This window comes from Pyrgilauda ruficollis, unplaced genomic scaffold (assembly GCF_017590135.1).
Source record: "Pyrgilauda ruficollis isolate IOZ18807 unplaced genomic scaffold, ASM1759013v1 scaffold56, whole genome shotgun sequence".
Lineage (NCBI taxonomy): Eukaryota > Metazoa > Chordata > Aves > Passeriformes > Passeridae > Pyrgilauda > Pyrgilauda ruficollis.
Window position 1 is genome coordinate 4628617 of NW_024527266.1, and position 16137 is coordinate 4644753.

Below are 16137 nucleotides of genomic sequence, written 5' to 3' on the forward strand. Positions count from 1 at the left end.
GTCAGACTGGGCACCGGCCCTTAGAATGTATTTTAGCTATTGGTGAGCCTTTGGAAAGTGGGAACAAAAATGAAAGGGCAAGTACTCTTCAGAGTAGAGCCTCTTCTCTCATAAAATTGGCATACTTGGTTTTTGTGATTTGATGGAGTTGTACAGTATTGGTTTTGCCATGTTGTGCTCTGTTTGTCTCCTGCAAGAGGCTCTCCTGGTGACTGGCTCTGTTTCTCTCTCATCACAGACTGCTCTATGGACCTGCAGCGCCTCCCAGCTCCTGTGGCCACCTCCATCCCTGTGAATGAGGGGCTGGCCCCTTTGCCTTCTGACTCAGATGCAAAGGGCTTGCCCACCTCGCTTCCTGCTGCCGGCTTGCTCCCATCTCCAGACTGTGTACCCTTGCCAGTGCCTGAGAACACAGAGGACTTCACAGATGGGGATATCATTGGGGAAGAACTAGACTCCCTCCTGGATTCCCTTGCTGAAGGGTCACCATACCCTCTAGTAAGAGCGGGTGCTGCATGGGTCTGCTGCTTCTTTGTTCTAAATAGGTCCTTGGAAGTCCTTGGAGCATGAGATGTGCATGCTGCCTCTCATTCTCTTTCTGTAATTCTTTTCTCCTACCTCTTCCTCTGGGAAAACTCATTCATTCTTTCCTTTATTTCTGCTACTGTGAGTATGTAGAGTCCTCCAAGCGTGCTTTGCTGTGTGCAGCTTCAGGGAGCTGTCTCTCAAAATATACCCAGGGTAGCCCTCCCCTGACATCTCCTTCCACCTGGCCTCTCATGTCCGTGAAGTTGAAGCAAGTGTGAGAATAGTAAAAGGAGTGTGGTGAAGCAGGAATGATGGATGTATTTTATACAGTGGGCATGCTCTAATCTACTTGTATTTTGTGCAGATTGCAGTCAGCCTAAGCTTGTTGAAGAGGTCTGGGAGCTGCATAAACAATCTGTATTCATACTTATGTTAGATTTTAGTTGCCAGTGTTGCTTATGTGAGCCACCTTGGGTCTGGAAGGAATATAGTGATTTTCATGTTGGAAAAGCCCTGATGAGAGGTGTCATGGGTTGTGATCATTACCCTGACCTTTGCACTGTGTGTACTCAGCTGCCTTGTTTCTCAACCTGAGCTGGTTCAAGTGCCCAGTGCAGGGCACTGCCTTGCTGACTGATGAACTCAGGTATCCCAACATCTCCTCAGGGATCCTGGTCCAGACTGTTTGCAGTATAAAAAGATTGGGAGGTCTGTGGGAAGTCTGCAGGTGGATTGAGCTGCCAGGTATCCTTTTGCTCCAGCTAGTACAACACACCCTTCACTGGGAGCCTGTTGCTCTCTGTTGTCATGGTATGACCCCAGTCAGCAACTAAGTACCAGACAGCTGCTCACTCACTTTCTTCCTTCCCCTTCCCCAGTGAGGAGGATAACTGAAAAAACCCAAACTTGTGGCTTAAGATAAGAACAGTTAAATAATTGAAACAAAATAAAATACAATATTATCAACAACAATAATAATAGAGAAGGAGAGAGAGGGAGGATTAAAACCCAAGAGAAACAAGTGTTGCACAGTACAATTGCTCACCACTTGCTGACCAATGCCCAGCCTTCCTTAAGCAGCAGTCAGTGACCCTGACCAACTTCCCTCAGTTTATATCCTGGGCATGATGTTCTGTGGTATGGAATATCCCCTTAGTTTGTTCAGATCAGCTGTCCTGGCTGTGCTCTCCCCCATGTTCTTGTGCACCTGCTCACTTGGCAGAGCATGGGAAACTGAAAAGTCCTTGACTTAGAGTAAGCATGACTTAGCAATAACCAAAACATTAGTGTGCTATCAACATTATTCTCATGCTAAATCCAAAACACAGTGCTGTACCAGCTACTAAGAAGAAAATTAACTCTGTGCTGGGCAAAACCAAGACATCTCTTTTCAGTCTTTGCTGCTCAATACTAATTTACTATTTATCCTCCTTCCTGCTCCCCTGAAGTCTTTGGTCCAGGGCACCATTCCTACCAACCTGCCAACAGAGATGCCCCAGTTGATTCCTGTGTTCCCGGGGGGAACTCCACTGCTGCCTCCAGTTGTGACAGCCAGCATCCCTGTCTCTACCCCTCTGCCACCTGCCTCCTTTGGCCTGGTGATGGATCCCACCAAGCAGCTCTCCTCCTCCTCTGTTCTGGATGCCTTTGAGGCCCCACCAGGAGGAAGTGGCGGCTCCACTTTAGATTCGCTGGATTCCCTGGATCTGCTTCCATACACAGATACACGGCTTGATGCCCTGGATTCCTTTGGGACAAGCAGGGGGTCGCTGGATACCTTGGATTCCTTTGCCATTGGTAGGTGCAGGGTGATGTGGTTTTGTGTTGCCTTAGCTGTGAATGCATGCCAAAATTATTTCCTTCAATGCTGAGGACATATGTCTTGTAGCTTTCTCTGCTGGTGTGACAGAACGGGAATATAAATGTAGAAGAGAGCAGTGAATTGTCTTGGACAGAGTAACTGATAGTGCTTAGCTCAAAAGTAATGAGAAAAATCTGTTGGTATGTAATCCCAGATAACCAGTACCTGCATGGAGTGAAATCTAAAGAGGAGAAAGGAGCAAAGGTATATAATGATGAGTGATGAGATTTAAACTTGGCTTGGTGTCCAGAGCACCTCCCTTGGCACAATTTGCTGGACTATAGCATGATTCCTCCACCTTCCTCCTCAATGACTCTTTGACATTTTGCACAAAGTGTGCAGAATGGTAATGACTGCTTTAGATGATACAGCACCTTGTTGTTCTGGTCAGAATGGTAGAGGCCAAGGTAGGTCTTTCCCATCTTTGGATTCAGGGCAATGAGTGTACTCTCAAATGGGGCTCTGAACTCCCATGTCATAAGGAGAAAAGCTGTGGAGGATGGTGGGCAAAGACTAAGTCACCTCCTGTTCAGGAGGGAAGTGGGCTTCTTCTTGGTTAATTTGTTCCCAGTATTGCAGTATATTGGCAGCAAAAGTATTTTGAGAACAGCAGAAATTGGCCACTTTGGCCAGCAGTTGAACACTCACATTCACCTCAGCTTTGGGTTGCCATCTTAGTAATGCCAGTTCTCAGCAGCATAGAATCGGGTCCAGTAGGATTTCTGGGACAAGAAGGCATTTCCTGGAGTTTTTCTGAGTCTAGACAGGTGCTTTGGGAAGAAAGTATTAAAACATTAAATAAATAAAGCAAATTAATATAATAAGCTGTTGTTTGTCCTTTTGTGAGTAGAACTGCCTCTGAGAGTGAAATGATTGGTTTTGTTTTGTGGGGCTTTTTTCCCCTTCTTTTGCCCAGAAGAAACTAGCTCTCAGGAACTGCGACACCCACCCGGCAGCCAAAAACCAGCCCCAGTGGTGAGTGAGCTACTGCCCCGTGCCGACGTCCCAGGTTGCTCTGGAGCCAAGGTAGTAGTGGTGATGATAGTAGTGGGTGATGTAGGTAATTTGGGTCCCTCCTCTTACCCTGCCCTCGTGAGTGTTGCCTCCCATGTTGTGGGAAGGCAGGTAAAGATTCCCACTGAGTCAGTAGGAAGACATTTGTTCCATCTTTGTTTTTATCCTTAACTCCATATTGCCAAGGTAAACATGGCGTGACCAAGGCTGTAAGGTCAGCAGGGGATCGTGGAAGCTGAGGTCCCACTGTATCTGGCAGCCACATAATGTTCAAGGACAGGGCAGAGTAAGCCAACTTTGACTTCAGGCTACTGAAGTTATTTGTTGCTCTCTGCCCCTATCAGGAGGCTTCTCCAGATGTTCTGCTCCTGTCATATGTCTCCAGTTTTGGAGAAAAAGGGCAGGATTAGTAAGCTTGGAACAAAAGTTATTCTTGAGTTCCTGTCCCCTGCTGGCCCTGTTAGCATCAATGTGAATATCCTGAAGATTGACTGATAAGCAGTTTGTATTTTTTGTTAGCTTGGGATAAAGTTGATTTAAAAGTCTTTCATTGCAGAGTAGATTGTGATGGAAGGAATGGGAAGGAGTGAGGAAGGCATTTTGTTCTGTGGCTCATGATAGAAAACTGAGGTCTCTTACCAGTAGGAAAGAGGCCTGTCTTTGAAGTGAACACACCACAGTGTTCATTCTCTTTGAAAAAGTTGTGGTCATCTCTTCTGGAAATGTCATTTCAGGTGTGAACATTTTGATGAGAGAGAAAATGAGAAACTGGAGCGGGGCAGGGGGGTGGAGAGGTCTCTTGCCCATGTGGTTGCAGAGCTGAACAGAGAGGTGTGTGTGTTTTCACTCAGGTCAGCCTTGGTGGAGTGAGTCACCCAGCTGTGCCCAAGGCCACCGAGCACCTGCTGTCCCAGCCAGAACCAGTAATGCCCAACACGGCTCTGCTGGTGAAGAACCCCCTGGCATCTACTCATGTTTTCAAACAGGCCTGTCATATCTGCTACCCCAAAACAGGTGATGCATTTGCTCTGCCACCAGAGCACTAGCACAGACTAGGAATTGGCTTTCCCCAGGCTGATGGGGTTGTTCTCTCTGGCAGGGCCCAAGGCTGGCGATTACACCTATCGGGAAGGCTTGGAGCACAAGTGCAAGCGGGACATCCTCCTGGGCAGGCTGAAGAGCTCAGAAGACAAGACCTGGAAGAGAATCCGTCCTCGCCCAACCAAAACCAACTTTGTAGGATCCTATTATCTGTGCAAAGGTGATCTGTGGCAGTTGGTTGCTGGGAAGGGGCTGTACCAGGGGAGACTGGGAGGGAAATTCTGTTTGATATTGCCTGCTGGCTCTAGGGTGTCCTATTCCATCAGAAGCAGGGCTGTGGTTCTGCCTAGGGAAGTATTCTCTGCCTGCTCCTTTGCTCCAGCCCATCCCACAATACATGCAGGCAGTGTTACCAGACTGGTATCCCAAGGCAGTGTCATTACAAAGTACCCAATGAGGTGGGGAGATTGCAAGAACCAAGCTAAAATGGCCCCTTACTGCTGGGCCTATGGGAGAACTTAATCTGTACTTCAAAAAGGTGTTAGTTAAGTCATGATTTATCCCTGGCCAGGCGCTGAATTAAATCTCTTGTTCTGAGATGATTTCCCCAATAGCAGCATTACTTGAGATTGTCACCATTCAGTAGTTTGCATTAACCCCTGAATGTCTTGATATAGGTGCACTTAGGAGGAGATGTCTTTTCCTTTTTCTTTTAGCTCTCTGTTTTCTTGCTTTCAGTTCCATGTGAGGTGTGGGCAGTGGGAGAAGATGAGAGAGAGTTTAGTTTCTGACTGGGCCACCTTGCCTGTGTGGTGGTGTGTGCTGTTTGTTGCTTTGTAGATATGCTTAACAAGCAGGACTGTAAGTACGGGGATAACTGCACCTTCGCGTACCACCAGGAAGAGATCGACGTGTGGACGGAGGAGAGGAAGGGGACCCTCAACCGTGACCTCCTCTTTGACCCGCTAGGTGGGATCAAGCAGAGCAGCCTCACAATTGCCAAGCTCCTCAAGGAACATCAGGGCATCTTCACCTTCCTCTGTGAGGTACAGAACTGGTGGGAAGGGACAGGCATCCATCATCTCTTCAGTATGTATCTGGACCATTGATATGTTGATAGTTGCCACCACAAAAATACAGTGAGATGACTCATACTGGAGTGCTTGCAATGGAAACTCTGGGAAGGCCAATAAGGTGGGAGTGTTACACCCAACCAGGGTGAAGAGGCAGACAAAATATTCTATAGGGAGATGGGCTAAGTCTCATAATTGTTGGCCCTTTTTCTTGTGGGGAACTTCAACTTACCAGGTGTCTGCTGTAAGTACAGCGCAGCAGAGAAGAAACAGTCCAGGAGGTTCCTAGAGTGTGTGGAAGAGAACTCCTGATACAGCTGGTGAGGGTGACAGCTAGGGAAGGCATGCTTCTCTGTTTGTGGACAGAGAAGGACTGGTGGGTGATACAGTGGAAGCCACCTTGGGCACGGCGGTCATGCAGGGGTAGAGGTTTCAGTTCTTGGAGCAATAAGGAGAGGGGTCAGCAGACTGGCGCCTTGCCACTTCACCTTCTGAAGGGCAGACTTTAGCCTCTTTAGGAGCCTGGTTGGCAGAGTACCTTGGGAGGCAGTCCTGAAGGGAAAAAGAGTCCAGGAAAGTTGGACATGTTTCAAGAAGGAAATCTTAAAGGTGCTGGAGCAAGCCACCTGTAACTCTGTGTGTCCCAGCCAGTGCCGTGCTCCCAGAAGGACAGTGAGCATTGTACAGAGGAGTGCAGGAGAAAGGAGTAGTTTCTTTCCTTAGCCCTGCAGCTGAACCAGGTGCTCACAGCCTCATGGGATCACCTGTCTCTTCCCCAATCTTGACATATTGCTTTGAGTTGTAATTTAGCCCCAGTTACTTCAGAAATTGGAATTCCATAATGCAACAAATTTCCACTTGGTGTCTGTGCAGAGCTACTGATTGGTCAGTTGAGAATTGCCTCATACCATTTTAATGCTCTGCAGCACAGAGTTTCCCATGTTGGCAGTGCATGTAAAGGGACATGTTCTTTGCTGTGAAGTGGCTGTTCTTTTTTCTCCCTTGTTCTTGTTCTGTTGGCTAACAGGGAAAGAAGAATATGCGGCTCTGACCAAAATTTTTCCAACCACAATGGAAAATACTGTGGAGAATAAGCCAAAAAATGTTGTCCGGAAGCTTTTCCAGAGACTGACTTGCTTTATTTTAAAGCCCTACCACAAAGTTTTCACCACACTTCTTTGAACTACTTTGAACATTAGAATAGGCTGGCTCTGGTTCTTCTTTCTCCTCTAAGTGAAGTTGCTCTGGTTCATTGCTCTCTAAGATTTTCCCAGTATGCTAATTCTTCTCTTCTCAGATTTGCTTTGACAGCAAACCCCGGATTATCAGCAAAGGGACCAAGGACACACCATCTGTCTGCTCCAACCTTTCTGCAAAACACATTTTCCATGACAACAAGTGAGTGAACAATACCTTCTACTGATGGGAACCATGTCTCTCTCACAAGTCCAGCCAGTTTAACTCCAGGGCTCTGGTCTCTTTCTTTCTTTCCTCCCTATGGGTTCCAATCATAGGACAGCTCAAATGATGATAAATAGCATTTCACCCTGCATGTTTGCTTCTGGTGCTGAGGGATTTCAGGCATCAGCAAAGCCCTTTGGCATCACTCTGTTAAGTTTTCCATTGACTTAATTTGCCTTTCAGTTTGGCCTTTATGAAAAAGTCAAAACAAAGATCCTCTAGCTCAGGATCCTGCCTCTGTCTGGTAATGAATGTTTAGGAAAACAAGTATAACAAACATGTCAAGTACACAGTCATACAATTCCTTCAGATTCTTGGCAACCTGAGACATGGGAAGATGCTGAACCAGAGGAGTTGGTATCTTTGCTGTGTATTTTGAAACTTGTCTGATCTCTGAACTTAGGCAGAGCATCACCCATGTGCTCAGGGTGAAAATAACTACCCAGGCTTGATCAGGTGGGAGGGCAGGGGTTTGCTTTTCCCAGAGGGAATCTGTCTCTCCCGGTGTCAATTTTCTTGTGTCCTTTGCCTGCCCAGTCAAATGTCTGGATGCCATATGTAAGTAGGAGGTGGCGAGGGTTTGATCCCCTGGTCCTTTGTATTTTTCTGCAGGTGTCTGGTCCACATTGTGCGTTCCACCTCCCTGAAATATTCCAAGATCCGTCAGTTCCAGGAGCACTTCCAGTTCGACGTGTGCCGACATGAGGTGCGTTACGGCTGCCTGCGTGAGGACAGCTGCCACTTTGCTCACAGTTTCATTGAGCTCAAGGTCTGGCTGCTGCAGCAATATTCAGGTGAGTGTGACTTGGCTGGTGTTGTGTTCACCTGAGTTTCTTCCAGTGTGTACCCAGGGCGAGTTGAGAGGGAAAGAAGGTGATTTGGGACTGCTGAGAACGTGTCACTCGCTCCTGCATATTGCTTACTCTGCCTCCTCAGGGACACAAAAGAGATGACTGTGAGGTGATTTGGCCCTTGTCCATTTACAGGAACAGGGCTAATATGATTTGCAGACCAGAAAGCCTTTCCCTTGGGACCAGCTGAATAAATTAAAATTATAATTAGGTAGATAGAGCTGAATCCCAAGAGCTGTTTGGTGCTTAGATCTTGTGCAAATAGCAGCTGGACCCCTGAGTGAACATGTCTTGCAGTGAGAATGGCAGCACAAGTGACAAAGCGGTTGGTTATATACAGAAGGCTGTGAATCTCCAGTTTCTCAAAACAAATTCACCAACAGCAGGAAATTGCAAGATACTTGGTGTTTCCTAAAAAGCTTTTGATGACATGCCTCAGGAGAAGGTTTTACAGAGATTATACTCAGGGAAATCACATAGTGACACTGCCACATATGGCACTTTGAGTCCTGTCTTTTTTTCTCTGTCTGATACATTGGAGGTTTTCTCTGGCTGCTGTCCTGTTGGCTGTGTAGGTATTAGTCCACACACAGTGCTACCTACATGTTTTTTCACCACAGGGTCTCATTTAGTGCAACACCCAGCCTGGTAATGGGGGTACTTCAGAGCTGAAACACATTATGGATGTTTCTCACCATTCTTTGATGTCATAATTGATGTTCAGTGCAGTCCTTGACCATGGCTTCAGCTCATGAGGGACAGTGATGAACAAATAGCACACTGTGGCAAATGCCATCTTTAATCTTTCTGTTTGCCCTCATTTTCTTGTGGCCTCAGGAGATTAAAAAATTACAGCTCTGGACTTTCTAAGATAGCACATTGCCTGTGAGTCATGGGCCACCATTGCTGCCCTACATGCTTGTGATACTGCTCATTGTACTCTGGGCACTCTAATACTCAAGTACCTTGCTTTTATCCCCATCCCAAGGTTGGTTTATTTTAGTTGTTTTGGTCAGGTTTTGTTACTTGAAAACCTTTCTTCCTTCCTTCTGTGTTCCTTCCTCTTCATCCTGCAGAAGAAATAAACTGATTTTTTTTTTTTCTTCTTTCCTTCTTTATTTGAAGAAATTATTTCAAAGAGAAAGTTGAGGAGATGAAACAAGCCATGAGTTAAGCTGCAGAGTTGATCATTAAGCCTTGTGCTTAATGATCCACCTTTTCCAACGATAGGGGAGACATTATCTTGTGGGCTTTTTTTCTGCAGGGCTGTATATATGAGCCTGCTTTCCTTGTTAGTTTGCCTCTCTCAAATGTAGCCTTCATTATGGAAACCGAGATTAAAGGTAGTTGTTGCCATTCTCTGGGAATGATTTAGCTTTGGAACAGGAAGTTTCATTTGGGCACTATTTACTTGGCAAGAATAGGAAGAGGGCAGCTTACATTTGAAACACTTTACAGCCACTTGAGCATTTACAGAGCTTTTGGCTTTGTTCATGGGGATAAAGGATTGTATTAGTGGAGTAAAGGTTCCCAAGATCTGAAAACTGGACAGGCAGGACTGTTTTCTTGTTCACTGTGGCTTTTCACAGGCATCTCTTGCTATCTTCTTCCACCAGTGGTAATAACAGACTCTTTGTCTTCACTAATGATATTGCAAAAGATGCAGAAATATTATAAGTAATCAACACATGGGCCTTTTTCTTTGGGATGGTTCATGCTTTGAAAAGCTGGTAGATTGGAAACCATCCTTTCACATTTGTGAGGGTTTTTCTTTCCCAACCACCACATTTCTAGACTGTTGAAAGAGTTGAGAATTCTAGAACTGGAAAAAGGCAGTCACAAGAACTACATTTGAAATTCAGTCTTCTGACAAGACCTGTATATGCTTCTCCCTTTGGTTCTGCACCCCAAGGATCACAGGTGTGCAGAAAGGAGAAGGTAGGAGCTGCTTCAGCCCTGTTCCTGCCAGGTCCGGTGCAGCGTGTTAACTTTCCCCAGCTTTAGAGTTTTTGTCTCCAAAATACAAATCATCATTGTGTCTTAGCCTGGAATACTTAGGCATGGAAGAGAGAGTTGCAATTTTTCTAACTCTACGCCATTTCTTCTGGGATTAATGGTTAAGAGGTAGAATATTCACCAACAGCTCTGATCTGTGAGCAATACCAGTTATGCAGTAGCTGCCATTTTAAAGACCTGAGCAAATGTTCTTGAAAAATGAGTCTTCTGAGTGCTTTTCATCCTGTTCAAGCCCTGTGCAAATGGTAGTAGTGGTGCCTGATGGGGACATGAACAGCCAAAATCACAGACAGAAAAGCTGAGGTCAGGAATGCTGTGACTTACCCAAGCTACACACAGCCTAAGCTGAGATGAAAACTTTGTTTGGTGGCCCTTAAGTTCTGGAATGTGCTGTCTCCCAGATCAATGATTGTGTTTATGTAATACTCCTGGGGAACAGCTCACTTCAGTAATAAAAGCTATAGGCATCAGCAAAGCAATCAAATTTGCAATGTCTGTGTCCTGGGGATGCAGCATCAAGGCCATCCTCAGCACCCCCCTTGCAATCAGCTGCCTGTGCAAGATATTTGCTTCAGTTTCTTTTGGCAGCTGTCTTGGGTCTTTAGAGCACTTAATAACTTGAATGCCCATCTAGCTGGCTGTTGCTAACAGAGGCTGTTCCCTCACCACTTGAGCTGGTCAGGAGCTAATTCCTTAGATAAGGTCTGACCAATCCTTTTTCTTGTTGTCTGATGTTGCATTTCTGATATCTGAGACCTTGCAGATCTTTCCTTGCTGGTTATTTACTAGCAGCTGTTCCTTGGTTAGTTTTGCACTGCTGGTCTTTCCTTGCTGCCTTGGTTGTGCTTGGTGTCTATTTGTGTTGAATTTCAATTTTCCTCTTTGCCTATGGGGAGCCCTCTCAACTTGAAGGTGTAACAGGCTAATTAATCCCAGCAGGTAATAGGTGAGACTTCTGGGGTCTTGGAAATGCTAGATGTCTCAGTGGGTCTCTTCCAAGCTAGAAGCAAAAACTCCATGTACAGTAGATCAATAGTAACAAAGCATTGCCTTTAGGACCTTGGTAGAATCTGCTGATATGGGGGTCAGGGACAGCCTTGGTCAACCTCTTGAACCTTGTGAAGAATTATTTGCTTTAGAAGCAGCACCTGGGTCCTTTGCAGACTGCCTGAGTAGAAAGCCAAGTCTGAACAAGTCCAGGAGACCGAACTCTTCTTTTGTTTGGCTTGTGTAGAGAGGAGCTTCCTCTGTAAGAGATTAGACATATTCTGTGGTGGATTCTGCCACAACTCAGTCCTGACATTACCAGGGATATTGTTGGGAGCTGACAGCTACTCAGGGATTACTAAGCCCAAAATAAAAAGTCCTGCAACACCTCCTTTTCTTCTCTTAGCCAAAGGAGTGTAGCTCAGCTCTGTCTCCTTTTTGTTCCCAGGAATGACCCATGAAGATATCGTGCAGGAGTCCAAGAAGTACTGGCAGCAGATGGAGGCACATGCCAGCAAACCAGCCAACAGCGTGGTAAGTAAGGTCCACCGAGGGCTTGGAGACAGATTTTGCTCCCAACGGTTCCAGCCCTTTCTCTCTTTTCCTCCCACTGTTGTGCCTGACAGGTCCCAGGCAGACCAGGCTGGCCATTGAGGTGGAGGAGAGCTGAGAGCTTTCCTGGTTGCAGTGCTAGTGTTGAGCTTTGTGCCTTGCTTTACAGTGTTATTATCTGCTCCCTGCTAGGGTGAAGCCTCCAGGTCACTGAGGGCAGCACACATGAGAATGTTGTTTCCTGTGACACCCTTCCTGGTGAAACTGGGAGATTTTGGGGCAGTGGTCACACACTGGGGACCAAATGTGTCCTGCTGCCCTTTAGTGGCCAAAGGGCAGTAGAGCATTTGAAGGACTTCTAAGGAATGACTCATGATGTATAGGACTGATCTAAATGCAGGAGTGGGTGGAACTGGCAGCCCAGGTGCTGACAGAGATCTTAGTGGTGCTTCACCAGGAGGCGGCTGGGAGCTTTGACTTATTTTTGCCACCAGTCTCTCAGTGTGGAGGGCTGAACCCTCCAGCACTGCCAAGAGTGTACCAGGGTAGTGTGAGAGGCGTTAGAAGCAAAGGGCTTTTCTTTGTTTACTTTCTTCTTTCTTGTTGGCTGTGGGCAGTGCTGTCTTATCATTTTTTTTATCCCAGAGGGAATTTCTGTACTGTAGGAGCAGAGCCCACCCAGTGAGGACAATTCACAGCCCAGTCTTGAAGTTGAACTAAAGCAGTTTTTGCCATTAGAACAGGACAATGGTGGGGAAAGTGTGTAAATCCTTTTTGTTCCCATTTGACAGCTTTCTTTAACCTTGGCAAACCTGAGCTTGCCATCCCTTGGCCTGTGCCTTACTGTCTGAGCAAGAGTGTTTCACCTTTGTGTGGGATCTGTCACCCAGGAGTTCCTCTGCAGAGACCAGTGCCAAGTGCAGTCTGTGAGCACCCTGTGGAGTAGGTCTTTTACAGGAGAGGAATCTGAGTCACTCATGTGATGTTTAGCTGCTGTTTTTTGTCTTGGTTGTGTGCCATCAGAAGTGTTCTGAAGGCTGTAGGGCACTGATGCTGGGGAAGCATTTGTGGGAAGGTCTGGTGGGCATAGCTTAGCCTAACAGAAAAGATGCAGGTCATTGCACTGACACTTGCAGTGGGCTCTGTGTGCCCCTGTGCACTGGTTATGCTGCATGAGTTGGATTCATCTTCAAGGGGATGCTCAGCAATAAACCTGTGCAGCTGTTATGGTCTGAAATGGTTGGAGGAGAGGAATGGGAAGCAGCAGTCCAGAATAACCAAGAAAAACCAAGGTCTGTAGTTCCCAGAACTGTCTGACTTGCTTAAGGAATATTTTCTAAACTCTCAGGAAGCTGAGCAGGACAAGTTTCTATCTACATCCTGTATTATATGAGAAGTGGATGATCTGAATTGTCCCTGCAACCAGAGCTGGCTGTGATCTCTTTCTGCGTGGTGCGGGGACAGAGGCAGTGGCCTGCATCTCCACATGGAAGGAAACTAAAAGTGAATTTGCAGCAGTTTGTGACAGCAGTTGGATTTATATCAGCAATCCCTGCTCCATATGTGCCTTGCCATGAGAGCACAGTCCAGAGATTGGTTCTGTCCTGCCTGCTGTGAATTTATCTGCATTTTCCTGAAAGCTCTGTCTTGCCATTCTCTGTGCATAATGAGGGGATTAAAAAAAAGATAAATGGACAGCTGTTTTCCTGTAAGCCTTGCAGCTTCAAATTCACCTTTGTCTGGAGGTGCTGCTGCTAGAAGAATAAGCTTACAGCAGGTATGGTCAGAGCATGTCCTCTGAAGCACATGGGATCTGGATGCTAAGTGAGGGTTCCATTTCTGGATGCTGGGGCTTGCAAGGGGCAGAGGATCAGGAAAGGAAATGCCAGAGCCTGCTAGATCAAGAGATAGGTAGAAAGCTACAGTTTCTGGGCCCTGTGGGCAGTGCTAGGGCTAATGACCAGTGGCAAAGTCTGACTGTGGCCCATAAATGCCTGTGACAGAGTTGGACTGCACCCACAACCCTTGCAGGGTGCAGAGGCAAAGCAGCAGCCGTGTTGGTGCAGTGAGAAAGTGCCTACCAGCAGCACCACCAGCCGTCTCTTAGGATTGGCAGCCTGGCACTGGCACTGTGCAGGGAGGCAGTCAAGTCAGTCAGATGTGTGTGTTTGCAGTAGCACACCATGGCTTTGGCAACAGCACGTCCTCAGCCAGAGGGCTGTGCTTTGGGATGAGACTCGGGCTTGCTGCCGAAGGCCCTGCGGGCGGGACTAGCTATCTGTTGAGAGATGTTTACTTTTGCCATTGTTTTCTCCTGTCCAAGCAGGCTAACGTGACTCAGAGTTTTCTCATCGTCCTTCCAGCTTTCAAAGTTGGCTGCCTGGCAAAGACAACTTCCCAGGAGTGCTGTAAAAACAGACCCCTCCTTCCCACCATCCCGTGTGATCCACTCTCACTCCAGTTCCCTCTGGTCAGTGGAAGCAAAGTCGCTGTGGGAGATTTTGCTGCAGTTTTGTCACAGCTGCCAGCTGGACTCAGCACCCAGGGTTGTCCAGTTGTGGAGAAAAGAGGCAGGCAGCATGCAGGGGCCCAGTAGCTGTGACAGTGAAGGTCAGGAGGCTTAGCAAAAAATAAAAAATGAAGATACACTGTTTGCCAAGCACCTGCCCGGAATCTTGCACTTGGCCCCACAAATTTGGCCTCACAGCAGCTGCTGTAGGAGTAAACCCAGTGGCCACAGATTGAAGAGCCAGTCAGCAGGAGGGGCTGTTGTAGGGAGCTGGGTGTCCTCTCATCACATCCCAGCAAATTGAGGGGTTGTATCGCTCATTTTTTTCTGGTTTTCAAGAGCTGTTTTATTTTTATTACCCTAGCCAGCACCAGAACCCCCATGAAAGCTCACCCCAGAATTACCAATTTAAGCATGGAGAGGGAAAAAAAGTCTCCATTAAGGAGTCCTTGCACCTAAGTACTGCTCACTCAGTTAGGTGGCTGAGTAACCTGGGCTCCTCATATAGTCCCCTGAGGTATGTAGCTCTGCCAGAGAACATTTCAGTATTGCTGAGAGGAGTTCCTGAAGCTGGGAGACATGAATGGCTGTGCAGGGTCTGTTGCTTTCTGCAGAGCCTGAAGTGGAGAGCAATTGTGCCAGAGACTTGTATTTATTTGGTTGCCATGGTGCTTAGCTAACACTATATTCTCTGGCTTCATAGCAAGGGGTGGTGCCATAGCTCAAGGCACTTTTGCCTGGCTTAGTCTGCTAGAGCCTCATGTGATATAATTTCCACACTGTTGGTTATCAGCAGCCTGCCAGGTATGTGTCTTGCCTTTACAAATACAGTCATGTAGCATTAACAGGAGCCGCTTTGAATTTTTGCTTGGCTCCTAATCCCCTGGAAGCACACATGCCCACTGGATTGACCAGCAGTTTGCATGACTCAGATGAAGAAATGCACAGGACTTCTTTTGGTTAAGAATTTGTGGAAAAAGCAGCCCAGATTACCAGAACTACCTGAGAGATATTTTCTTTCTCTCTGATCTCTTGTCTCTTCTGCAGACACTCAGTGTTTAGTTTTGCTGGGTCAGTAGGTTTGAGCAAAGCTTCCTGGCTGTGCTGAGAGGTATGTCACCAGGAGGATAGCATGGGATTGATAAAAGGGAATATGCTAGCAGTGCCATTTTGTTACCATAGGCCTATAGGTTTGATGGGTCAGTAGTGAGTGGTAGTGGAATTCCTTTGAAGACCAAGTGGAGATTAAAGCTACTGTTCAAAGGCCACATATCTGAGAGGGAGGCACCTTATTGCCTTTCATGGTAGCCCAAATCCCAACTCTGCTCATCTCACAGCCAGCTGCTTTATGTGTTCTTGGTGGTCACCAGCACAGGTGACAGCTGACAGCAAGTGATGAACAAGTCATGTGCTGAGAGCCACCAGAAAGGTCATTCTCCCAGACGAGAGACTACCCTCTTTCAAAAGAGATTATCTCTTTCAAAAGAGATGCTGGTTCTCTGGGAGGGTCCTTTTGCTGGGACATCAGAGAGCTGATGGCCTCACGTATGCAGCACAGGTGAGGTCAGCTCCCCAGTCAGCTTTCACAGTGACAGAGGACCCTTTACATGTCAGCTCTGGTTCTCCAGAAGACTATGTCTGGAGGATGCAGTGGTAGTTGATAGCTGATGTGGCGTCTCCTGGGAAATGCTTTGATTCCGTGCTGCCTGTGCTTGCTGTTTCCCCTTAACCTAGGGATGCAGCCAGGCTCCATTCTGCTGCTAATCAATTGCTGGCAGAAACCTGCTCTTCAGGGACTCAGCTTGCATGTCTGGTTATTGTTAGATGCTCAGGGTTAAAGTCAAGGCATGGCAGGTGGGATGGGCTGCTGATGTGGCTGACAGTCAGAGAATTGTTTTGCTGGTGCATGACCTTTGTGCTTCATGGCCAGCTCGATGACCAGGGTGTTCTCTTGTACTCTCACATACTCCTGTGCCAAGGGCCACTGGCATCCAGTCGGGTTTGTTTTTTGGTTTGGAAATGAACTGGAGACACCAGCCTCGTGTTCTTCCAGTGGTGATACAGAATGCAAACAGTTTTCCAGAGATTTGCTCAGAAAACATGAGGCACCAGTGATATGAGATTGCCTCCTTTTCTTTTCCTTCTCCACAGTCTGTTAGTCATAATCCCAAACTAGCCTTTTCAGGTGGGGTGGGGGCAACAAATGCAATGGCTGAGAAGATATGAAATATGTGCATTGTACCT

At 46.9% G+C, this 16137-nt stretch overlaps 1 protein-coding gene across 10 annotated transcripts in view; it reads left to right on the plus strand.

Annotated features, from left to right (window-relative positions):
• ZC3H7B (zinc finger CCCH-type containing 7B) overlaps nt 1-16137 on the plus strand; it is a 47078-nt gene that overhangs the window by 19617 nt on the left and 11324 nt on the right. For 6 of the 10 annotated variants that reach the window (XM_041481374.1, XM_041481372.1, XM_041481376.1 and 3 more), the window contains 9 exons: nt 239-498; nt 1977-2325; nt 3306-3415; nt 4255-4417; nt 4503-4664; nt 5285-5490; nt 6815-6915; nt 7591-7772; nt 11281-11366. In XM_041481374.1, coding sequence (XP_041337308.1) covers nt 239-498; nt 1977-2325; nt 3306-3415; nt 4255-4417; nt 4503-4664; nt 5285-5490; nt 6815-6915; nt 7591-7772; nt 11281-11366 — 1619 coding nt within the window. The remainder of the gene's footprint in view (nt 1-238; nt 499-1976; nt 2326-3305; nt 3416-4254; nt 4418-4502; nt 4665-5284; nt 5491-6814; nt 6916-7590; nt 7773-11280; nt 11367-16137) is intronic. The other 4 variants (XM_041481377.1, XM_041481381.1, XM_041481378.1 and 1 more) reach the window with 3 other exon arrangements.